Source organism: Dendrobates tinctorius, unplaced genomic scaffold (assembly GCF_039654945.1).
Source record: "Dendrobates tinctorius isolate UK_male_01 unplaced genomic scaffold, ASM3965494v1 ptg000155l, whole genome shotgun sequence".
Taxonomy (NCBI): Eukaryota; Metazoa; Chordata; class Amphibia; order Anura; family Dendrobatidae; genus Dendrobates; species Dendrobates tinctorius.
The window spans coordinates 19,524,409-19,550,358 of NW_027361822.1; the positions used below are offsets into that span (position 1 = coordinate 19,524,409).

Below are 25,950 nucleotides of genomic sequence, written 5' to 3' on the forward strand. Positions count from 1 at the left end.
CCACATATCCAAGCCTTTTTCATCTCCTGCTGACTCCAAATCAAAAATATTTCCCGGGTACGTATATTATTTAACCAAAAATCTGCAAAAACACTAGTGAATATCTTTATAATTTCCTGCCTTTGAATACTGCAACCTCCTGCTCTGTGACCTCCCTTCTAACACTGTCACACCCCTCCAATCTATCCTACCCTGTTTCCCGGCCTCTCATCTCTGCCAATCCCTTCATTTGCTCCCCATTGACCAGAGACTCCAGTTCAAAACCTCAACCATGACTTACAAAGCCATCTGCAATGTCTCCTCCATACATCTGTAATTTAGTATGCTGGTACTTACCTGCACGCCACCTCCGATCCTCACAAGTTCTCCATCTCAACTACCCTCTTATCTGCTCTTCACACAATCGCATACAAGATTTTTCCCGTGCATTGCCCCAACTCTGGAACTCTCAACCCAAACATATTAGACTATGACCTACCGTGGAAATCATAAAAAGGAACCTGAAGACCTACCTCTTCCGACAAGCCTACAAATTGCAGTAACCCTTGTTCCACTATACCACTGCATGACCAGCTCTACCCTCCCCTACTCTATTCTCATCCATCCCTTGTAGACTATGAGCCCTCGAGTCCTCTATCCTCCTGTACCAGTCAGTGACTTGTATTGTTTATGATTATTGCACTTGTTTTTTTATTATTTTGTATACCATTTTCACATGTAAAGCTCCATGGAACAAATGGCACTATAATAAATAATAATGGGAGTGCCAAAGAATGCCAAGCACGGTACTTGACTGATCTTCAAGTGCGCATTCAGCCGCTGCACTTCAGAGCCCCAACTCTCAAGACTGGTGGTGTCCACGACGGTTGGTCCCCCACCTAACAGAAAGTTATCCCCTTCAATAGAGAGAATTTAAACTTTCTGAGATTTGATACATGCATAAAGGGTGTTCTTGAGTTTGAAAGTTAACAAGTTCAGTGAATACCTAAAAATTCAACACACATTCAAATTGTCAAATTATTTATCTATAGGAACAGGAAAATTATATGTTTATACAATATTAGCCAGTAAATATAAAAATTTGAGAGTCCTCAGTGGTTGATACCTTTTACTGGTTAACTGAAGAGATGGTAACAAATAGCAGCTTCTGAGACCACTCAGGTCTCTTCATCAGGCATAGTGTAATACAAAATATGAATTGTCCCATAATTATACACTACAGGGAAGAGGAATAATGCAGCAAATAAGTGACATGAAACAGAACTGTCAATGTGTGACAAGAAGAAAACAGTTGTGGCAGTAAATATTGGAGCAGTTAATAAATAGATAAGAAGTGGGAAAGTTTTATTGTCCTCTGACTGAGGTCTGGTCCAGGGTTGTGATTCCCCAAAATTTCTGAGGAGAACATTCATTAATTGAAGTAAACACACAAATCCATGCAAGCTTCTTGTAACTGTTGGAGAGGACAGGGCGCTTCTGACAATGATACTTCTTAGATTTAGAAGCACCCTAAAACACAGAAGTGGGGAGGATCTGGAAATATAGATTTTTATAGAATTTTATCTGTGAACGGTTCCAATATTTACTGCCACAACTGTTTTCTCCCCATCACACATTAATAGTTCTGCTTCATGTCACTTGTCTTATTTTCTGCATTTTTCCTGTGTTCTGTTGTGTATAAATATGGGACTCTTCAGATTGTGTTATACTGAGACTGGAAAGAGATCAAAGTAGTCTCAAAAGCTGCCATTTGTTACCTTTTAATGGCTAAATGAAAAGATGGTATCAACCACTAAGGACTCAAATTTTCTCTAGTAACAATTTTTTAGCTAGCTAGAAAACATTTATCACAAACAGTAAATGAAAATGGAGCCTCCCTTGTTTGAAAGTTTCTGCATTCTAAGCATTAAAATTATGCTTAACAAGATCTCATTTAATGGTTAAAACATTTCCTAAATTCTGAGCATCAGAATGGCTTTTCCCTGGGTGAGTTCTCTGGTGTCTAAGAAGACCGGACTTTTGCGTAAAGTATTTCCCACATTCTGAACATGGAAATGGCTTCTCCCCTGTGTGAATTTTTTGATGATCCACAAGACTTGATTTCCAAGTAAAAAATTTCCCACATTCTAAACATGAAAATGGCTTCTCTCCTGTGTGAGTTTTTTGATGATCAACAAGACTTGTTTTCCAAGAAAAACATTTCCCACATTCTAAACATGAAAATGGCTTTTCTCCTGTGTGACTTATCTGATGCTTAGCTACAACTGATTTGTGCTTAAAACACTTGCCACACTCTGGACATGAGAATGGCTTCTCCACTGTGTGAATTTTCTGATGTGAAACAAGGTATGGCTTCTTTTTAAAACATTTCCCACATTGTAAACACGAAAACGGCTTATCCTTTGCATGAGTTTTTTGATGGTCTTCAAGCCTCACCTTTTGAGAAAATGTTTTATCACATTCTTGACATGAAAATGGCTTCTCATCTGTGTGACTTTTCAGATGTGTAGCAAGATGTGATTTTTGATTAAAACACTTTCCACATTCTGTGCATAAGAAAGGCTTCTCCCCAGTGTGTGTTCTCTGATGTATAATAAGATATGTCTTCTTTATAAACCCTTTACCACATTCTGAACATGAAAATGGCTTCTCCCCTGTGTGAGTTTTTTGATGGTCAACAAGATTTACTTTTTGAGAAAACCATTTCCCACACTCTAAACATTGATATGGCTTCCCTTCTGTGTGACGTTTCTGATGTACGACAAGATGTGATTTTCGCATAAAACATTTCCCACATTCTAAGCATGAAAACGGCTTCTCCCCTGTGTGACTTCTTTCATGCTCAATAAGTTTTGATTGATAGATAAAACGTGCTCCACATTCTGAGCATGAGAATAGCTTCTTCTCTTTGTGAATCATTTCTTGTGTAGTAAGGTGTTCAACCTCTGTTTTGTTATTTTTAATTATCTTAGTCTGTAATAAATCAGAAGATAGCACATGTTGAAACAGATCAGATGATAGAGCTGAGTTGTGAACAGCTGATAGTGTATCTGGGATACTGTTAGGCGCTTCATATATATTTTGTGTGATGCTACAAACATCTGCTTTAAAATCTGAAGATATCTCTAGTTCCTTTGAGGTTCTCATACAGTCACCTAGAAAGACAAAAAAAAATATTTCTGTATAATAGAATCTTAATAATATCGTAATATTTTATAATACTTCCGTATAACCATTTCAATTCCGATTACAGTGCTGGTAGCAAAATTTAAATTCATTAAAAGGTAGAAAAATGTGAGAAACAAAGTCTCATGGTAGAACACTAGGTAATGTCAGATAGTGTTATTAATGAATTTTATATTAAGAATGGAACCACAACTTTACAGTTCTTTAACCCCTTCATGACCAAGCCTATTTTGACCTTAATGACCAGGACATTTTTTACAATTCTGACCAGTGTCTCTTTATGAGGTAATAACTCTGGAACATATTGGTCTTCATGTTAGTGGTAAATTTAGGTAGATCATTTTTGCGTTTATTTGTGGAAAAAAAAATTGGAAGTTTGGCGAAAATATTGCAATTTTCAAATTTTGAATTTTTATTCTGTTAAACCAGAGAGTTATGTGACACAAAATAGTTAATAAGTAACATTTCCCACACGTCTACTTTACATCAGCACAATTTTAGAAACAATTTTTTTTTGTTAGGAAGTTATAAGGGTTAAAAGTTGACCAGATCTCTCATTTTTATAACAAAATTTACAAAACCATTTTTTTAGGGACCACCTCATATTTGAAGTGAGTTTGAGGGGTCTATATGACAGAAAATACCCAAAAGTGACACCATTCTAAAAACTGCACCCCTCAAGCTGATCAAAACCACATCCAAGAAGTTTATTAACCCTTCAGGTGTTTCACAGCAGCAGAAGCAACATGGAAGGAAAAAATAAACATTTACAGTGCCTTGCAAAAGTATTCGGCCCCCTGGAACTTTTCAACCTTTTCCCACATATTATGCTTCAAACATACAGATACCAAATGTAAATTTTTGGTGAAGAATCAACAACAAGCGGGACAGAATTGTGAAGTTGAATGAAATTTATTGGTTATTTTAAGTTTTTGTGGAAATTCAAAAACTGAAAAGTGGGGCGTGCAATATTATTCGGCCCCTGTAACTTAATACTTTGTTGCGCCACCTTTTGCTGCGATTACAGCTGCAAGTCGCTTGGGGTATGTCTCTATCAGTTTTGTACATTGAGAGACTGAAATACTTGCCCATTCTTCCTTGGCAAACAGCTCGAGCTCAGTGAGGTTTGATGGAGAACGTTTGTGAACAGCAGTTTTCAGCTCTTTCCACAGATTCTCGATTGGATTCAGGTCTGGACTTTGACTTGGCCATTCTAACACCTGGATACGTTTATTTGTGAACCATTCCATTGTAGATTTTGCTTTATGTTTGGGATCATTGTCTTGTTGGAAGTCAAATCTCTGTCCCAGTCTCAGGTCTTTTGCAGACTCCAACAGGTTTTCTTAAAGATTGGTCCTGTATTTGGCTCCACCCATCTTCCCATCAATTTTACCCATCTTCCCTGTCCCTGCTGAAGAAAAGCAGGCCCAAACCATGATGCTGCCACTACCATGGGGATGGTGTGATCAGGGTGTTGAGCTGTGTTGCCTTTACGCCAAACATATCATTTGGCATTGTTGCCAAAAAGTTTGATTTTGGTATCATCTGAGCAGAGAACCTTCTTCCACATGTTTGTTTTGTCTCCCAGTTGGCTTGTTGCAAACTTTTTATGGATATCTTTGAGAAATGGCTTTCTTCTTGCCACTCTTCCATAAAGGCCAGATTTGTGCAGTGTACGACTGATTGTTGTCCTATGGACAGACTGTCCCACCTCAGCTGTAGATCTCTGCAGTTCATCCAGAGTGATCATGGGCCTTTTGGCTGCATCTCTGATCAGTCTTCTCCTTGTTTGAGATGAAAGTTTAGAGGGACGGCCGGGTCTTGGTAGATTTGCAGTGGTATGATACGCCCTCCATTTCAATATGATCGCTTGCACAGTGCTCCTTGGGATGTTTAAAGTTTTGGAAATCATTTTGTATCCAAATCCGGCTCTAAACTTCTCCACAACAGTATCACGGACCTGCCTGTTGTGTTCCTTGGTCTTCATGATGCTCTCTGTGCATCAAACAGAACCCTGAGACTATCACAGAGCAGGTGCATTTATACGGAGACTTGATTACACAAAGGTGGATTATATTTATCATCATTAGTCATTTAGGGCAACATTGGATCATTCAGAGATCCACAATGAACTTCTGGAGTGAGTTTGCTGCACTGAAAGTAAAGGGGCCGAATAATATTGCACGCCCCCCTTTTCAGTTTTTGAATTTCCGCAAAAATTTAAAATAACCAATAAATTTCGTTGAACTTTACAATTGTGTCCCACTTGTTGTTGATTCTTCACCAAAAATTTACATTTGGTATCTTTATGTTTGAGGTATGATATGTGGGAAAAGGTTGAAAAGTTCCAGGGGGCCGAATACTTTCGTAAGGCACTGCAACTTTTTAGTCACAAAAATGATCTTTTAGCAACATTTTTTTTTATCTTCCCAAGGGTAAAAGGAAAAAGTGGACCCCAAAAGTTGTTGTCCAATTTGTCCTGAGTACGCTGAAACCCCATATGTGTGGGGGAACCACTGTTTGGGCGCACGGCTGGACTCGGAAAGGGAAGGAGCGCCATTTGACTTTTTGAATGGAAAATTACCTCCAATCGTTAGCGGACACCATGTCACATATGGAGAGCCCCTGTGTGCCTAAACATTGGAGCTCCCCCACAAGTGACCACATTTTGGAAACTAGACTCCCAAGGAACTTATCTAGATGTGTGGTGAGCACTCTGAACCCCCAAGTGCTTCACAGAAGTTTATAATGCTGAGCCGTGAAAATAAAAATAATTTTCTTTCCTCAAAAAATGATTTTTTAGCCCGCAATTTTTAGTTTTTCACAAGGGTAACAGGAGAAATTGGACCCCAAAAGTTGTTGTCCAGTTTGTCCTGAGTACGCCGGTACCCCATATGTGGGTGGGGGACCACTGTTTGGGCACACGTCGGGGCTCGGAAGGGAAGTAGTGACGTTTTGAAATGCCGACTTGATGGAATGGTCTGCGGGCGTCACGTTTGCAGAGCCCCTGATGTGCCTAAACAGTAGAAATCCCCCACAAATGACCCCATTTTGGAAACTAGATCCCCCAAGGAGCTTATCTAGATGTGTGGTGAGCACTTTGAATCCCCAAGTGCTTCACAGAAGTTTAATAAAAAAATCATTTTTTTTCCCACAAAAATAATTTTTTAGCCCCCAATTTTTTTTCACAAGGGTAACAGGAGAAATTAGACCCCCAAAGTTGTTGTGCAATTTTTCCTGAGTATGCTGATACCCCATATGTGGGGGTAAACCACTGTTTGGGCACATGTCAGGGCTCGGAGGGGAGGGAGCACCGTTTTACTTTTTGAACGCAAAATTGGTTGGAATCAATGGTGGCACCAGGTTGTGTTTGGAGACCCCCTGATGTGCCTAAATAGTGGAAACCCCTAATCCCAACACACCCCTAACCCTAATCTTAACCCTAATTCCAACCCCAACCCTAATTCCAACCCCAACTGTAATTCCAATCCCAACCGTAACCGAAAAATAAAAATAAATATATTTTCTTAATTTTATCTCCCTACCTATGGGGGTGATAAAGGGGGGTTTATTTACTTTTTTTTCTTATTTTGATCACTGTGATAGGGTTTTTCACAGTGATCAAAATGTACCTGGAAGGAACTAATGGATCTGCCGGCCGGCAGATTCGGCGGACACATGCGCCCACCATTTTGGAAGATGGCGGAGCCCATGAAGGATCTGGGAGGGACAGCGATACTCAGGATGTATCTGGGGGATCGGAAGGCGAGGGGAGCGGAGAGCAGGGGGGAGGAAATACTGACGTCGGCGGCAGATCGCCGCCGTCAGTCAGTGGCGGGGGCAGATCGCCCCCATCAGGCAGTGGTGGTGGGGGGGTCAGATCTCGGTCTTCAGCCATGGCCGATGATGTTGCAGCATCGGCCATGGCTGGATTGTAATATTTCACCAATTTCATTGGTGAAATATTAAAAATTGCTCTGATTGGTTGTTGAAAGTGAAACAGCCAATCAGAGCGATCGTAGCCACGGGGGGCAAAGCCACTCCCCTTGGGGTGAAGTACAAAGCCCCCTCTACCTACGGGTCGGGTGACCTTTCATTGACCCCGGTCAGCCGACCCGCAGGAAGGCGATCTCCCCATGACACAGCATATGCAACATAGGTCGGATTGGCACCGACTTTCATGACGCATACAATGTGTCAAATAGCGGGAAGGGGTTAAAACCATGGCAAATACATGAGTACAGGCTATATAATAATTCAGCTTAGAACAGAATAGATATCTTGAAATGCTGAAATATCACATAATACCAATGAATATGTATTAAAAAAAAAAGCATAGAGGTTCTGAGAGTTGAGATTTCTTGGACATCATATGGCCGAGTGACAGGTTTGGACTTGCCCACAGGGTAACAGGGGAATCCCCCGATGGGCCCCTAATATATATTTATTTTTATTTTTCGGTTAGGGTTGGAGTTGAAATTAGGGTTGGGGTTGGAATTAGGGTTAAGATTAGGGTTAGGGGTGTGTTGGGCAATACTTGGCATAATTCACTTGATTCACTCTCTACAGAAAAAAACAGCATCTCATCATTCATTAACCAAACTACCCAGGTTATTATTATATAGAGATATAGATCAATTTGTGAATGAGGGCAGTGTAATATTTGTATGCAATTGAAAAATGCCCCTCCAAACTCAATGTTATTGATGGACCCTTGGCACCCCAGTCCGACACAGTCTAGTGATATTACCTTATTTTATTTTAAAAATTTTTTTAGCAGTAACAGGCTTACTAGCAATATTAAAGGGAATCTTTCACCCCATTTTTTTGCCCTATGAGATGCGGCCACCACCATCAGGGCTTATCTACAGCATTCTGTAATGCTGTAGATAAGCCCCCGATGTAACCTGAAAGATAAGAAAAACGAGTTAGATTATACTCACCAGGGGATCTGGTCTGGTCCGATGGGTGTTGCAGTCCGGTCAGGCGCCTCCCATCTTCTAGAGATGGTGTCCTCCTTCTTACTTCTGCCGCGGCTCCTGCGCAGGCGTACTATATCTGCCATGTTGAGGACAGAGTAAAGTACTGCAGTGCGAAGGCACCGGATCTCTCTGACCTTTCCGGACACATGCGCACTGAAGTACTTTACTCTTGCCTCAACAGGGCAGAGAAAGTATGCCTGCGCAGGAGCCGCTGCAGAGATAAGAAGGGGGACGTCATTGCATGAAGATGGGAGGCGCCGGACCGGACCGCGACACCCACCGCACCCGCCCCCCGGTGAGTATAATGTAGTTTGTTTTTCTTATCTTTCAGGTTACATCGGGGGCTTATCTACAGCATTACAGAATGCTGTAGATAAGCCCCTGATGGCGGTTGCCGCATCTTATAGGCCAAAATTGGGGTGACAGATTCCCTTTAATGCATGTACATTTTTGAGCTCTACATAGCTTTCGGGACTAGAGTCTTACTGACACGAAACAGGATCAACATGTGAAACTGTTGTGCGTTAAGACTTGGGTCCAGAGTCTGTTGAAGCCAGTTGTCTTCACTCGGAGGTCTAAATCTTGCAACGAGTTATGAGCTTTTCTTCCTAAAGGTCTGCAGTTTTGAGTTCCCCAGAATAAAAAAATAAAATGAGATATTGTGCAAAAGGACTACTAACTGCTGTACTGTATATGATCCAAACTCCAATAATAGCTGTTATACCAATTATGTGAGGTTCTCATGGAGAAACCTTCAGTTAAAAGGGGTTGTCCGATACAAATCAATAAGCCTGTCGTCACTCTGCGTGACTGTAAACTTATGAATCCCCCCTGTGTACACATTGCACGCTGCGGGGATTAGCCAGTTTCTGAGCCAGGACTGGAGGACATGTATGTGTTATCCATACTCCCGGTTAGAAGCCTTCTAGTGGACGTGGCCTCGCTCCATACACTTGTATTTAGTGAGGCCACACCCCGTCTAGTGACGCAGCCGTCCAGTGGGACAGCCTCACTCCTTACCCACTGGGCAGGAGTGTGTATAACTCCTGCTTACCCTCTGGTCCTGACTCAGAAACCGGCGAATCCCCACAGAGCCCAGTGCGTGCGCTGGGGGGATTCATAAGTCTGCAATAACACAGAGTGACTACAGACTTATCAATTTGGACCAGACAACCACTTTAATTCTCCAGGACATGGTGTATTGAATTTCTTATTAGGAGTCTGCATTGCTATATGATTATCATTCCTCTGATATGACCTAAGCTTGAACTCATTATGTGATGCTATCTAAAGGATTTTGTTATATTATATTTTACAAAAACTTTTGCTTCAGCCATTGATACAGCTTTTTTAGCCTGATAACCATAGAAAATATTGAAAAAAAGGCTAGTTCAGGTGGACTAATCTACTACTTGTTCTTTACAGGTATATTCCATCTGTATTTTTATATCCATATTTTATTGTATAAAACAATACAATATCTTTCGTTATACGTTTTCACAGTATTTTGGCAGAAATGGTGAATCGAAAGCTGAAAAACCTAAAAGACCACAGAGCTCACAACAATTAACACATAGTAGTACCAACCAGTGACTGAGGAGACTCTGTATCTTCTCTGCATTTAGTGGTCACTACTCACCTGGGCGGTTATCTGTAGGAATCTCCTCTTTACACCACTCATCACCCCTCACATATGTCTCTGAAGTATTAATATGGGTCAGATCTTCACCCTGAAGCAAATATTGTAAAAGTCACATCTATGATTGACCCTAATCCTGACATCTCCACCGTTCTCATTACACAAGTATAAAACATATAATACTGGTGGATAAAACAAGACTGAGCACAAGATCTTCACAACCGTCTACACATAATAGGGGAGATCTCATGACACCTTCTCTCCATCTACCTGATGATCCTGAGGAACACTGGGATTTTCTTCTTTACAGTCCTGTGGAGGAAGAGGACGGGGACATCTCTCTGGTGTTGTCCTCTTACTGGATATAACTGGAGGAAACACATACAGGGACTGAATTCAATCTTTACATACAGATAATTATAGGCCATGTGCATTTAGTTCTGTCTATTACCTGGTGATGTGAGGGGCTGAGGAACCTCCATCATGACGTCCTTGTACAGATCTTTGTGTCCTTCTAAATACTCCCACTCCTCCATGGAGAAATAGACAGTGACATCCTGACACCTTATAGGAACCTGACACATACAATGATACTGTTATCCCCCCAATTCTTCACTGCATTACTGTATAATGTCCCAACATTCCCAGCAGTGTCACCTCTCCAGTCAGCAGCTCAATCATCTTGTAGGTGAGTTCTAGGATCTTCTGGTCATTGATGTCCTCATATATCAAGGGATGAGGTGGAGGCCACGTGATTGGACTCAGGGGTCTTCCCCATCCCTCAGACACAGGGGCCTGACAGCGCTCCCTAGAGGTCTTCTTCACTACTGTGTAATCCTGGTTATGGAGAGACACATTAATAAATCTCACTACAGACATTTCCAGAGTCCTCACCTCTCCCGTTCTGTCCATCTACTATTCCCATAGATAAGAATGATGTAATGTGACGTCATCAGAATCTCTCACCTCTCCAGTAAGCTGTAAGAGGATCTCTAGGGTGAGGTGTAATATCCTCTCCGCCATCTTGTCCCTGTCCCGCTCCATCCTTGACAGGTCAATCATGAAAATTCTCTTTTATAGAAGCTCTCCACTGAGAGGATCCGATATTGTAGAAACCTGGATGAGAAAATGTTAAGTCATAAAAAATTAACATTCTGGAGATAAGTAGAGGAAGAGATATAAAGCAGCTCCTCTTTATTTAAGGACAGATCATGTAACACCTTAACATGAATGCCAGAAATAATCACTGGCCAAAGAGGTCTTGCCAACATGTATGGCAAATGAATAAGACAACCAGTGCTGCACTTCACCATCACTTATGTGAGAGCTGAAAACCAACAGGCAATATCTGTGCTCTTGAATTTTTCACCAGTAATGTAATACGATGTGACAAAATATATGAAGGATTTATAAGACTACTACAAAAAACTCTGTGGGAAAATACGAGGAATACGGCAGGAAGTTTCCCAGAGTCACCATTTATCAAAGCATTTTATAGGAATGCACATAGGTATCAACCAAGGGATATCAGCTTTTGGGGTACAGAAAGTCCCCATAAACTGTAAGGAGGGTGATTATATAGTAAAAGAAAATGTATAAAACCAAATCTAAATGGATTTTTAATTGGATACTGTAACAATGTGTCAATCCAGTTGGCCACCATGAACCAAAATGTAATTAGGCCTCCACTGGTGTTCCTTATCCTAAATATTGTGGGGGGTATGTGTGTCTTTGTTCCTCTCTGCAGGGGGGCTGATCCGAAAAGAAGGTAGAAAAGGAAAGACACATCTTTGGGTTCTGATTGTTGGTGCTATGTCTTGGAAGGGCAAGGATCTGCTGCTGGGGCCAGAACCTGGTGCCACTACTTGGACATTTAGAGAATGGAGATTGTGTGTCACATACTATTGTCATCCACTTTGGATACCCTACTGGATTAGAGGAGCTATTCAAAAGGACCATTGTTGAAGTGTTGCTTTTTTTCTTGGCGTCGGATTGCTATGAATGTGTTTGCACACCTACACAAAATAACGGAGGAAGGAAAGGAATAATAAAAGGTAGATGACACACCTACACCCAACTGCTCCCTGTACAAACTAGAAAAGTTCCTAGCTGCACAATTAAAAACACCTTCTAGGACATGGTTCCATAAAAGGCCGTAGAGGGGTTTCTCATACAAAAAAATAAACGAAAAACTTGTGGCCCCATGTGTGGAAGAAGGGAAATTGTGCTGGGAAGGATAACTCGCAAACATACTGCGGAAAAGCAACTGAGATTACTAAAATAAGATATTCTCTAGTTAAGGAGCTGGAACTGGAAACACCCATTAACCTTGAAGTGTAACCAGTAAAGAAAGCATGTGCATGGTGAATATAATCCCTCCTGAGATGTAATAGGACAGAACCAAATGAGGAAGTGAGAGACACCTGAATAGCATCAAACAAAGGAAATTAAAGCAAAGACAAGGGAAGAATCAGAAATTGGACAGAGACTGAACACGTTGTGGTTCAGCAGAGAGGGAAACCTGCCACGCAGCAATCACCGGATAGAGTCCCTAAACCGAGCCGTGACAACTGGGTGGCACCCCCGGATTTGTTCCTTTGCTTGCAGCCACATTACAGACTCATATCTATGCTCTATTGAATATTTCCCAAAGTCCTAATAAAGGTTTTCTGGATTGTTCACTGGTCAGAGATTGAGAGCGGCATTTAACATGTTAACAGTCGTGGGTTGATCGCGATTCCACCCACGGCTGTTAGGGGCACATATCAGCTGTTTGAATCAATTGACAAGTGCAGGAAAAAAATGCAGGCTCACCGCCGGAGCCCGCGGCAAGCAGGGGGAGCCCACCTTAAACGTAACGATAACTTGTCACATCCTTTTTTGCTATTAAACTGCACCCAATGTCTTGTAAGTGATGCACAGTGCATCACAAACTTGTTTATCTCAAGTAAACGTCCCAGTATTTAGTGCAAAAATCACTTTTTACACTTTGATGATTGCCCTACATGTCTTCAGTTTCAGTCATAGGGGTGAGGATCTCTAGCTTTTCAGTCACAGTTATTCAAATGCCTTTTGAAATTCTCTACACCCATGGTATTATACTTCTTTCCCATCACTGCTATCTCCCATCAGACCCAGCGCTTGCGCAATGACTCTCAGTTTACCAGAGCATGCGCACTTAATCTGGCTGTACGTCCCAGCTTTATATATTATGGGCGCATGCTCTAGAGCCGCTGTGAGTCATTGACCACATGACAGTTTGTGAGCATGCATGATATGTGACCCCGTCTTCCCGCTCGCCACACTGACGCTCAGCAGCTCTGGAGTATGCGCACATAGGATATGAAGCTTGGACATACATCCTGATTCAGTGTGCATGCCCAGAAAGCTGAGTCACTGCGCAAGCGTAGGATCTGCTGCAAGGTTGTGGTGATGTAGGGCGCAGTGACGGGAAGGAAGGTCTCTTATACCCACTTCCCTCCCTCTGAAAGGACCCAACTTCCTAGTAAAAGGTGGGTACTCATTTCTAGGTTATGGTACCCCGACATGCGCACTGGGAATCCAGAACCTTGCTTGCTGTCAAAGAGAGAGAATGTGTGTGTTAGGGAAGAGTCAGATGGCTGTATAAACTCTGACGAGGATCGTAACCCAATGCTTGGACTGGCCATCGGCTCTTACGACCTGAGTGTGCCAGAATGTATTTCTTTGCAGCTGTCACGCTCAGGTCGGGAGAGCAGACGACCAGACCAAGCATTGCACTGAGATTATCATCCAACATATACAAAAATACTTGGCACTCAAAATCGGAGAAGCAATTTTTTTTATTGGGCATCCAGATAAAAATAGACTCATATCATATGAACGTTTTCGGTCCAACAACGGACCTTCATCAGAAAGGTATTTTTGTTTCTTTTAGAGTAGACTGTAAGAGATACAGTAGGGTAAAAGATATCCTAAGGCAGGAATTAAATCCTATAATGCTGTTTATTTTGTAATGACTGGAGCTCAAGTCTATCAAAGGGGCTGGATACAATATAACTGGATGAAGCAGGCCTTAGGGAGACAGAGGCAGCGCTGTCTGAAGCAGTATCTGCAAGGGGCTGCAGCGTTAAGAGGCCACTGAAACAATCCAGGGTGCCGCCTTTCACGGCGGCACCCTGGATTGTTTCAGCGGCCCCTTAGCGCTGCAGCCCCTTGCAGATACTGCTCCATACAGCGCTGCCTCTCTCTCCCTAAGGCCTGTGTTAGGCATCAGGTTCCTGCCACTGCACAGCAGGAATCCAGAGCCTTGCATCCAGTGGTCTCCCATTCTTCTTCAGCCGCAGAGGAGCCTGCTCAGCAGATTCGTCGGTCCCGGTGCTCTGCTCAGGCCAACTCCGTGGGTTTGCTAGCTGCTGCCACCTCTGGTACAACTATGACTATGCATGCTGCTCAGCAGAGAGATTCTCCAGGGACTAAGTCCTCATGTCGGGCCACTGAGCATGCCCGTGGAGTGATCTCCCATTGGAGATCGAAGGTCACGTGCTCAGGTCCTGCTCCTGTTCGGATTGGCCCATCCGAGAAGCCAGGAAGGTCCCAGATGCTCGAGGCTACAAAAGGTTTGCATGGCCGCTAGGATAGGACTGTATTTACAGACTATGTGGAGTGAGTGATGTATGCACGCATGAATGTCTCTGGTGAATGACTCATTAAGAAACCCCTACCCTTGGTACGCATGTGTTGTGCAGCCTAGCCTGCTAGCGCCCAGGCATAGGTGTAGGTAGGACAGAGGTTGAGTCAGGCATCAGTCCTCACCAGGGACTCGGCATGCCTCAGTGCACGTGCTCCACAGCCAGAGTCTATAGCAGTATTCGCGGTAGCGACGCCGCACGTTCAGTGGGCCTAGAAGGACTCTAACCCCGTGTCCTAGGGGTAGAGTTCTGTGCCTTCTTTTGGCCGGGCTCTGTGAGCTTAACAGGCTCCGGCATCTATGTTCAGCGGTTGCGCGGCTCTGTGCATTAACAGAGTTCACCCCTGTTCACATTGGGCGACGTAACCCACGTGTGACTGGTTTCACACCGCTTAATTCTTCCGCCATTACTTTGCAGCAGTGTACCACCTCTGCACGGTGGATCCCGGGCTGCGAATGCACCTACTATTATTTTATAATTTGGTCCGTTCCGCCAGCCCTAACATTATCCTAGCGCCAGGGTCTGGACAGTAATGGCGGATGAACAGCGACTGCTGCAGTACATCTGGCAGCTGCAGGGCAGGTTGGCGGCTCTCGAGCGTTCAGCCTCAGCTGCGGATGTTACTGCTGTCGCTGTTTAGGCAGCCACAGAGGCTGTCTCCTGTGTGACCACAGCCATCCCTGCCCCGACTTTGTCCCGCCTCCCACTGCCCGAGAAGTTCTCGGGCGATAGTGCTTCTTGTAGGGGTTTCAAAAGCCAGTGCTCTATACAGCTGGAGCTGCTGGCCACACGATTCCCCTCTGAGCGGGCTAAAGTGGGATTTGTTATTTCCCTCTTGTCGGGCAGGGCTTTGGAGTGGGCCACACCGCTGTGGGAGCGTGGTGATCATTTGGTGCAGAGTGTCTCGCGGTTCTTGGACACTCTGAAGCAGGTCTTCCTGGGACCACGAGTCACCCATGACACCGCACTCCGGCTGCTGGCATTATCACAGGGCTCGTCCATGGTCAGCCACTTTGCCATCCAGTTCCGGATGCTGGCCTCAGAGTTAGAGTGGCCAGATAAGGTCCTCATTCCGGCATTCTGGAGAGGTTTGGCTGGCCATGTGAAGGACGCTCTGGCCACCAGGGAGATTCCCGCTACACTGGAGGAGCTTATCACTGTCTCCACCCGTATTGCTCTTCGCTTCGCCGAGCGAAGGTTGGAGTGGGCCCAGTGTAGACAGAGGTTTAGGTTGGCACCTAGCTTTGCTAAACCTCTGGAATCTTCCGATCGGGCGTCCGAGCATCAGGGGGCTTCCCGTGAGGGATCCAGGCCCCCTTCCGCTCGAGTTCCTGTGAGCTGTCATGTTTGCCGGCAGTCCGGTCACCTTGCCAACCGATGCCCACAGCAGCTGGGAGAACGCTCGCGCCTAGTGGCCGTAGGAGGCGGCGCACTAGCATCAGCGGCGTTTTCCTCCAAGGTGTCCTTTAAGGTGACACTTGAGGTTGATTCTTCCACTGTGGCGGTGGAGGTCTGCGTGGATTCCGGGGCAGAGGGCAATTTTATGTCATCAGCCTTCACTCAACGGCACGCTATACCCCTGGTTATGATGTCTACACCAGTCACCATCAGAGTGGTGAACGGCGCCACTCTACCCTCACAGATAACCCACCAGACCGTCCCCTTGTTACTCTCAGTGGCTCCATCTCATCAGAAGACGATATCCCTCCTCATCATGCCCGAGGGTATTGACCAGGTACTTCTAGGGGTCCCCTGGTTGCGGTACCACTCCCCCCATATAGAGTGGTCCTCAGGGAGGATTATTGGGTGGAGTAAATCATGTGAGGGTAGATGTCTGAGGGAGTGCGTTCAGGTTGCCTCCACCGAGGTTCCCGCAGATCTCTCCTCGCTCCCCAAACACTATCGACAGTATGCGGACGTGTTCTCCAAAAAGGCGGCGGAGACCCTTCCACCGCATCGCCCCTATGACTGTCCTATTGACCTCTTGCCTGGTGCTGTGCCTCCCCAGGGTCGAGTCTATCCCCTATCTCTCCCGGAGACAGAGGCCATGTCTCAATACATCAGGGAGAATCTGGCAAGAGGATTCATTAGGAAGTCAATGTCACCAGCGGGGGCGGGATTCTTCTTCGTCCAGAAGAAGAGTGGGGAACTACGTCCTTGCATTGATTAAAGGGGTCTTAATGCTATCACCGTTAAGAATAAGTATCCCCTGCCCCTGATATCAGAGCTGTTTGATAGGCTACGGGGAGTGAGGGTGTTTTCCAAACTTGATCTGCGGGGGCCTGCAACCTGATTCGCATCCGTGATGGGGACGAATGGAACACGGCATTTAACACCAGGGATGGGCACTACGAATACCTGGTGATACCCTTCGGCCTCTATAATGCCCCGGCCGTCTTCCAAGACTTTGTGAATGATATCTTCCGGGATATGCTTACCACCTCGGTTGTAGTCTATCTGGATGATATTCTCATCTACTCTCCAGATATTCACTCCCACCGGAGAGATGTTTGCAAAGTTTTCGATCGCCTGCGGGCAAACTCCCTCTATGCCAAGTTGGAGAAGTGTGTGTTTGAGCAGGAGTCCTTGCCTTTCCTGGGCTATATCATCTCCGCCCGGGGATTGGCCATGGATCCTGCCAAGCTACAGGCAGTGATGGATTGGCAGGAACCTCATTCTCTCAAAGCGGTGCAGTGCTTTATGGGGTTCATAAATTACTATCGCCAATTCATCCCCCACTTCTCGACTTTGGTAGCACCCTTGGTAGCCCTCACCAAGAAGGGTGCAAACCCCAAGTTGTGGTCGGAACTGGTCTCCAAGGCCTTCTCCTCAATTAAGTCCCATTTCGCTGGCCTCCACAGTCACCAGACCTGAACCCAATCGAGATGGTTTGGGGTGAGCTGGACCGCAGAGTGAAGGCAAAAGGGCCAACAAGTGCTAAGCATCTCTGGGAACTCCTTCAAGACTATTGAAAGACCATTTCCGGTGACCACCTCTTGAAGCTCATCAAGGGAATGCCAAGAGTGTGCAAAGCAGTAATCAAAGCAAAAGGTGGCTATTTTGAAGAACCTAGAATATAAGACACATTTTCAGTTGTTTCACACTTTTTTGTTAATTATATAATTCCACGTGTGTTAATTCATAGTTTTGATGCCTTCAGAATGAATCTACAATTTTCATAGTCATGAAAATAAAGAAAACTCTTTGAATGAGAACGTGTGTCCAAACTTTTGGTCTGTACTGTATATATATATATTTATTACATGGTCTCCTTTATTATGTATATTGCCATCCCTTATTATACAGTGCCCTCTCTTGTTATGTGCAGTACTGTCACTTACATATTGGATTATATAGAGCCCTGTTTTTTATTGCATACCGTCCTGTCTTGTTAGCTGTATAATGCAACAATGGCTGATGGAGCATGGGAAAGCTTCTTTCCATATGGAGACGCTGAAGGACTGGTCGTGAATAACAAAATTTACAAGAATACACTATGTAAGAGACAGCACTGTACATAACAGCAGAGGAAGCTATATAATAAGGGACAGCACCATATATAAGTAGAGAGGATGGTATGTAATAAAGGACGATGTTATACATAATAAAAGAGGAAACTATGTAACTAAGGATGGTGTTATACAGAATTAGTGAGTACACTATATACTAAAGGACAGTGTTATACATAAGTGAGTACACTATATATTAAGGGACTGTGTTAGACATAAGCGATAGTAATGTCTTCCTCCACCTCCCCCTGTTCCTAAGTCCATAATAAGTCCCCCTTCCTCCCATTCCAATCCCCCATACCTCTCATTGTCCTCCTCTCCATCTCATTATTGTCCTCTCTCCCACCACCTCCATCATTTCCTCCTCCCCCATCATCCCCATCCTTGCCCATTCCACCACTACCATCATTTCTTCCTCCCCACCATCCTCATCATTGCCCTCTCCATCACCATAACATTGCCTTTGCCCCATCGTTGCCCTCTCCTCCTCCTCCAGACACACACAGCACCATTCACATCTCTACACATTCCCCCGCAGTGCTGCACATGCACACGCAGCACTTCTCCGCAGACTCTGCCACAGCATCACCGTTGCCTTCCTCTCTCTGGCACATCCGGCTGCTGAATGATGACGCCATCCAGCGGCGCTGCGGTCTGTGTGATAGGAAGTGTGGGCAGGAAGCAGGACAGATCGTTGCAGCTCCACTCCGCTGCTATTTTCTCTTGTAGGCAGCAGAGCTGCAGGGATCTCTCCCTGCCTCCCGCATATGAGGGCAATCTGGCCAGGGGCCCCCCGGATACACAGGCCAGATTGCCCTCATTATTAGCCACCATGCAGGGGCCCCCTCCACCTCCGATGCTGCCGCACCGGATGCACATGCGGTATGTCTGCCCATGAACATTCTGTAAATTCCCTGTGATCTACACTCTTTGGCGATTTGTCACCGTCTCACGGACCGATTAGTGGCTGTTACTCCTGTAGTGTGTTGTTGAGGTTGTGCCCCTGCAAACTACTCACTGTGGCTCCATCTCCAGATCCACACAAGCATTAACCCTCCCAATCATTCATTTACGAACACTAACCTGGCTCCCTGCAGCTTCACCTGGCATGTCACATGCTGCAGTGGCGTTCTGCTGCTATACTAACATGCCCATACCATGTGTGCGGAAATTACCTCATACCTGGAAGGAGACCATACAGTCCACAGTAGTCTACCTGCTGCTCTCTGCGCACAGGACCTGGATGAGGTCACAGGAGGGGAGGAGTCAGAGGTCACATGATCAGGGGCCTCAGTGTATGCAGGACTCTGCTGTGCTGGTTGTCATGGCGCTGGATGAGGGGAAGTTTCTGTGTGGGGTCAGGAGGGGTTTACAGGGTGGATGTAGCAGAGCCGTGTGTGTACGAGGTGTACGGAGCGGAGCCGTGTGTGTACGAGGTGTAGAGAGCGGAGCCGCGTGTGTACGAGGTGTACGGAGCGAAGCCATGTGTGTATGAGGTGTACGGAGCGGAGCCGTGTGTGTATGAGGTGTACGGAGCGGAGCCGTGTGTGTATGAGGTGTACGGAGCAGAGCCGTGTGTGTACGAGGTGTACGGAACGGAGCCGCGTGTGTACGAGGTGTACGGAGCGGAGCCGTGTGTGTACAAGGTGTACGGAGCGGAGCCGTGTGTGTATGAGGTGTACGGAGCAGAGCCACGTGTGTACGGAGCGGAGCCGTGCGTGTACGAGGTGTACGGAGCGGAGCCACGTGTGTACGAGGTGTACGGAGCAGAGCCATGTGTGTACGAGGTGTACGGAGAGGAGCCGTGTGTGTACGAGGCGTACGGAGCGGAGCCGTGTGTGTACGAGGTGTACGGAGCGGAGCCACGTGTGTACGAGGTGTACGGAGAGGAGCCGTGTGTGTACGAGGCGTACGGAGCGGAGCCGTGTGTGTACGAGGTGTAGGGAGCAGAGCCGCATGTGCACAAGGTATACAGGGTGGAGCCGTGTGTGTACGAGGTGTACGAAGCGGAGTTGTGTGTGTATGAGATGTATGGAGCAGAGCCGCGTGTGTACGAGGTGTACGAAGCGGAGTTGTGTGTGTACGAGGTGTACAGAGCAGGGCCGCGTGTGTACGAGGTGTACGGAGCGGAGCCGTGTGTGTACGAGGTGCACAGAGCAGAGTCACGTGTGTACGAGGTGTACGGAGCGGAGCCGCGTGTGTAAGAGGTGTACGGAGCGGAGTTGTGTGTGTACGAGGTGCACAGAGCAGAGTCACGTGTGTACGAGGTGTACGGAGCGGAGCCGCGTGTGTAAGAGGTGTACGGAGCGGAGTTGTGTGTGTACGGAGCGGAGTCGCATGTGTAAGAGGTGTACGGAGCGGAGTTGTGTGAGTACGAGGTGTACGGAGCGGAGCCGCGTGTGCACAAGGTGTGCAGAGCGGAGCCACGTGTGTGCGAGGTGTACGGAGCGGAGTTGTGTGTGTATGAGATGTACAGAGTGGAGCCGTGTGTGTACGAGGTGTACAGAGCGGGACCACATGTGTACGAGATGGAGCCGCGTATGTACGAGGTGAACAGAGCAGAGCCATTTGTGTACGAGGTATACAGAGCAAAGCCGTGTGTGTACAAGTTGTTCAGAGCAGAGCCATGTGTGTGTGCAGCCGAGTGTGTATGAGGTGTACAGAGCTAAACTGCATGTGCTTGACGTGTACGAAGAAGATTCTTGTCTGTCTACGGAGCAGAGTAGTGTGTGTACATGTACGGAGTGGAGTCATGTGTCTACGACGTGTACACAGTGGAGCGCTGTGTACAACATGTGTGGAGCTTTGAGTATAGGATATGTACAGAGTGGGCCGTGATTTTATGATGTGTATGAGGTGGAGCCGTGTGTGATGGATGTGTGAGGAGCCGTGAGTGTATGGAGCAGAGCAGTGTGTGTACAATTTGTATGGAATGGAGCTGTGCACATGTATGAGTACATCTTGAAGTGATGAGAGAAAATAGACTTGCTGTATTCTTCTACTGAATGAACATAGCACATTTCTTTCCAATGTCATATTTTTACAGAACTGCGTAGTTCCGCATCCAGCCAGCTTTCTGACATGCAGTGTATATGTTACAGATGTAGGGAAGGTGACCTGACGGATGGACTTGTCAGTAGGGAGAAGGGATGGTTTGTGCACTGTAGACCGATGTTGGCAATGACAGAAGGGAAACAGGTGGGGAAAATGGAATAGGAGTGCAATACCTAAGTTTGACCACAAGATGGCAGGGGGGAGCGTAGTTCAGGACTTGACAGCAGCTTAGGGCTTTAGAAACAGCTTTGTCATGGGGGGGGCGGGGAGATAGGAACCCAGGAGGGAATTTCCCGAGGAGGGAGATAAATAGGACAGGAGTGAGTTCCAGGGGGTTCTAGTCCGAGGAGGAGAAGAATCAGTACGGAGAACTGACAACGGTGGAGAGCTCGACCAAGGGACCGATAGGAAGAGATAGTCAGGGGGGTGACCCTGACACAAAGAACCGCAGGACAGACGAGGCCCCGGGGGGTACCAATTGGACGACGACCTCGGACTGGTGAAGCGCTGGCGGTAGATAGGCCTAGGGCAGCCCCAGCGAAAGATCCGCGAGGAACGTCACTACGACTGAAGAAAGGTGCAGGTACCCGGGCCTGAATACGGAGAGCTGTGAAGGTACTGCAGTGTATGGCTACGGTCGTCAGGAGGACAGCCAATAAACTCGGACCTGTTGCAACCAAAATCTGCCTCCGTCTCGTGTCTGTGTCGTCTGGCCGCGGTAAGCAGTGGACCACCCCCCAATCTGGGCCCTACTCACACAGAGTTCATTGCTTAGTAGTTCCTCTTCCTCAGGGGAAAGAGCTGGCATCTCTGTGCTCTTCATACTTACATTCATTTAATTAGGTCAGCCTTCACTTTTCTTGGCTAGTGGTTTTTCAAAGGATTTTTACCAAAACTATCTCATGAAAAGGTTGTAGAGGATTGTGCAGAGAAGCATGAATCAGGGCTCCTCACTCTGAACGCCTGCTCTCCTTTTAACGTGGGTGTAATATTACTCAGACAACACAGGGTAAATGTAACACAATGTGGCAATACTTTATTGAACCACAAAATAGGCAACACATAGAACTGTCCCAGCAAAATACCCAAGATGGTGCAAAATTATGTTTCCGCTGACTCGCCAAGATCAGAGCAGCTGTGATTTCAGAGCTTTCAGAAACAACTATCCCCACCTGTGACATGCACAAAGAGAAGGTAATGACAATGTTAGGAAGCTGACAGACCACTGATGTCCAAGGCCAGTTGACTGAAGGGTCACAACCTTGTTTCTCAGAACTTTTTCATGGAGCCAGGTGACCGATAGGTCCCAATCCTGGCTTTCTCAAACATATCCATGGGACTCAGGTGACCAGTGGGTCCAAATGCTGACTACCCCAAATGTGTCCATGGGTTCAGTGATGGTCAATGGAGCAGATCTGTATTTTTTCAGCTGGACCCATGGTCCCCCAAGCTGGCTTCCTGTAGAATATAAAATCTGTGTCCCTCATGACGGAGCCATGATGTCCTGGCTGCTCTCTTTTAGAGTGTTCCTGGCTGTAGTTTTGTAAAGAGTTTCTGGTTCTTTGGATGTTATTTGTTACAGAGGCATATCCCTTTTTACAGTTCAAAACTGTTTTTCAAGCCATTATTCACGGGTCAAGGGGAAGGGTGAGGAGATTAACTAGCATTGTTTATTTAGTTTATACTTCAATGTTTGCAAGTCAACAAACTGCATTGCCCGTTATAATGTGTAATCAACATATGTACATGCTCGCTCATCACTATTGAAGACAGCTAAATAAAATTACTATAGAGAACTGCTACCCTCCACCTTTGATCCCTGAGTTGCTGGACAGAGTTTGTTATGCAAATATACTCATCAAACTGGATCTTTAGGGGGCATAGAACTTGGTTTATGTTAGACCACGGGATGAATTGTAAACAGCATTCAGATCATGTTACGAATATTATGAGTATGTAGTCTTGTCTTTTGGTTCATGCAACATTCCAACATTTTGTTAATGACATTTTCAGAGACTTGATGGATCAAATTGTGATCAAATTTCTGCATAATATATTTATCTTCTGCTGAGGAATATCAGAATGTGAACACTGTGCTGGAGCCTCTAAGAACCCATCATCTCTATTTTAGACAGGAGAAATGTGAATTCCATAAACCGAAATCCTGTACTTGGGTTATATATGTATGAGGTCCTCTACTCTTACTGCAGGTACAATGTAAGAAATAATTTGATTTCTTGCTGATTTTGTAAGTTTGCCCACTCACAAAGGCATGAACAGTCTACAATTTTAACCACTTAAGGACAAGGGATATTTCCATTTTTGCACTTCCATTTTTTGCTCCCCTTCTTCCCACGGCCATAACTTTTTATTTTTTTCCATCAATATGGCCATGTGAGGGCTTGTTTCTTGCGGGACAAGTTGTACTTTTGAATGGCATCATTGATTTTATCATATCATGTACTGGATAATAGGAAGAAAATTCCAAATGAGGTGAAAGTGCAATTACTTTTTTGGAATTTTTTTTACCATATTCACTAACTGCTAAAACTGACCTACCATTATGATTCTCCAGGTCATTACAGGTTCACAGACCCCAAACTTTTTTATTTAAGTGGTGAAAAAGAATTCCAAAGTTTGTAAAAAAAAAAAAAGTTGCCATTTTCTAAAACCCGTAGCGTCTCCATTTGTCGGGATCTGGGGCCTGATGAGGGCTTATTTTTTGCGTGCCTATCTGATGTTTTTATTGATACCATTTTGGTGTGTATACGATCTTTTGATCGCCCGTTATTGCATTTTAATGCAATGTTGCAGCGACCAAAAAACTAATTCTGGTGTTTCGATTTTTTTTCTTGTTATACCGTTTACCAATTGGATTATTTCTTTATATATATTGATAGATCAGGCGATTCTGAAAGCAGCGATACCAAATATGTGTATACTAGCTGAAGAGCCCGGCATTGCCTGGGCATAGTAACCAACTGTGGTTCGTTATAACAAATTATAATGATTATATTGCACATAAAAACATTTCACATCATATATTCAACACTGCAGATTTGCAACACAAATTAACTAAACAATTACCCAAGTATCCTCTCCTGTGTGATACTTTCTGCTGAGCTGTGTATCTAATCCTATCGTGTGTTACTGACTGCTCAGCAGTGTATCTAATCCTATCCTGTGTGATACTGACTGCTGAGTAGTGTATCTAATCCTATCCTGTGTGACACTGACTGCTGAGCCGTGTATCTAACCCTATCCTGTGTGATACTGACTGCTGAGCTGTGTATCTAATCCTATCCTGTGTGATACTGACTGCTGAGCAGTGTATCTAACCCTATCCTGTGTGATACTGACTGCTGAGCTGTGTATCTAACCCTATCCTGTGTGATACTGACAACTGAGCCATGTATCTAATCCTATCCTGTGTGATACTGACTGCTGAGCCGTGTATCTAATCCTATCCTGTGAGATACTGGGCTCCCCCTGCAGTCTGTGTCAGAGGGTGGTCTGTGTTGGCACGGTAATAAATTGTATTATTTCCAGCTTTACAGAAGGAAGATAACACCATAGAAATGATAAGAATAATAGGCCTCAGTTACCACAACTGTCTACTAAGGAAACTGTTGCTGATAGCAACCAATCACAGCTCATTTTTCATCTTTTAAACAGCTCTGGGACAGCGTGGCGAGTTTTGAGTGGCGATTTTTGTGTTTTGACTTTTATGTGGCGAGGTTGGTGTATGTGTGGTGAAATGTGTGCTGAGGGTGGTATATGTGTTGAAGCACGTGGTAGTGTGTGGCGCATTTTGTGTGTGTGTTCATATCCCTGTGTGTGGTGAGTATCCCATGTCAGGGCCCCACCTTAGCAACTGTACGGTATATACTCTTTGGCGCCATCGCTCTCATTCTTTAAGTCTCCCTTGTTCACATCTGGCAGCTGTCAATTTGCTTCCAACACTTTTCCTTTCACTTTTTCCCCATTATGTAAATAGGGGCAAAATTGTTTGGTGAATTGAAACGCGCTAACGGAAAGTTATCTCCTTCAATAGAGATAACATTCAAACTTGAGAACACCCTTTAAGACGATTGGCTTAAACCATATCGCAAATTGTTTAAATTCACTAGTTCAGTGAATACCTAAAAATTCAACATACATTCAAATTATGTCAAATTATTTATCTCTAGTAGCAAAAAAAATATATCTTTATGCAATATTAGCCAGTAAATAGAAAAATATAAAAATTTGAGAGTCCTCAGTGGTTTTGCTTACTAGTTAACTGAAGAGATGGAAACAAATAGCAGCTTTCGAGACCACTCAGGTCTCTTCATCAGGCATAGTGTAATACAAAATCTGAAGTGTCCCATATTTATACACTACAGGGCACAGGAATAATGCAGTAAATAAGACAAGTGACATGAAACAGAACTATCAATGTGTGACAGGGAGAAAACAGGTCTGGCAGTAAATATTGGAGCAGTTAATACATCGAAAAGAAGTGAGAAAGTCCTGATTGAGGTCTGGTCTAATGTTGAGATGGTCCCAAATGGTTCTGAGGAGAACATTCATTAATTGAAGTAAAAAGACGTAAATCCATGTGAGGTTCCTGTAGCTGTTGGAGAGGACAGGGAGCTTCTGACAATGATACTTCTTAGATTTGGGAGCTTCCTAAAACACAGAAGTGGGAAGCGGTCTGGAAATGTAGATTTTTATAGAGTTGAGAAGGTTCCAATATTTACAGCCACAACTGTTATCTCCCCATTCCACATTAATAGTTTTGCTTCATGTCACTTGTCTTATTTACTGCATTATTCCTGTGTCCTGTTGTGTATAAATATGGGACTATTCCGATTTTGAGTTATACTGAGAACCGTGAAGAGACCTGAGTGGTCTCGAAAGTTGCTATT

The 25,950-nt window shown here is 44.9% G+C and overlaps 1 protein-coding gene across 4 annotated transcripts; it reads right to left on the bottom strand.

Moving 5' to 3' along the window:
- Window positions 1–1,003: 1,003 nt before the first annotated feature.
- Window positions 1,004–19,317, bottom strand: LOC141051056 (uncharacterized). 4 transcript variants are annotated; one of them, XM_073547884.1, is made up of 7 exons: window positions 19,169–19,317; window positions 10,774–10,923; window positions 10,465–10,644; window positions 10,259–10,382; window positions 10,078–10,175; window positions 9,808–9,898; window positions 1,004–3,155 (listed from the first exon to the last, which is right to left on the bottom strand). In XM_073547884.1, exons 2-7 carry the CDS (start codon window positions 10,867–10,869, stop codon window positions 1,930–1,932), a joined length of 1,815 nt encoding a protein of 604 aa, XP_073403985.1. In that variant the 5' UTR covers window positions 10,870–10,923; window positions 19,169–19,317; the 3' UTR covers window positions 1,004–1,929. The 4 variants fall into 4 exon arrangements, with proteins under 4 accessions (XP_073403985.1, XP_073403986.1, XP_073403987.1 ...); XM_073547885.1 differs by having other exon boundaries at window positions 19,162–19,312; XM_073547886.1 differs by lacking the exon at window positions 19,169–19,317 and adding an exon at window positions 19,070–19,161.
- Between the last annotated feature and the right edge of the window lie 6,633 nt (window positions 19,318–25,950).

What these genes read in the sequence shown, in the direction of transcription:
- LOC141051056 (XM_073547884.1), bottom strand. Translation starts at nt 10,869, where the DNA reads ATGATTGACCTGTCAAGGATGGAGCGGGACAGGGACAAGATGGCGGAG. An exon ending in TCTTACAGCTTACTGGAGAG is followed by an intron (nt 10,645 to 10,773) that starts GTGAGAGATTCT and finishes CTCCATAACCAG; the next exon opens with GATTACACAGTAGTGAAGAA. An exon ending in GTGTTCCTCAGGATCATCAG is followed by an intron (nt 9,899 to 10,077) that starts GTAGATGGAGAG and finishes TATTTGCTTCAG; the next exon opens with GGTGAAGATCTGACCCATAT.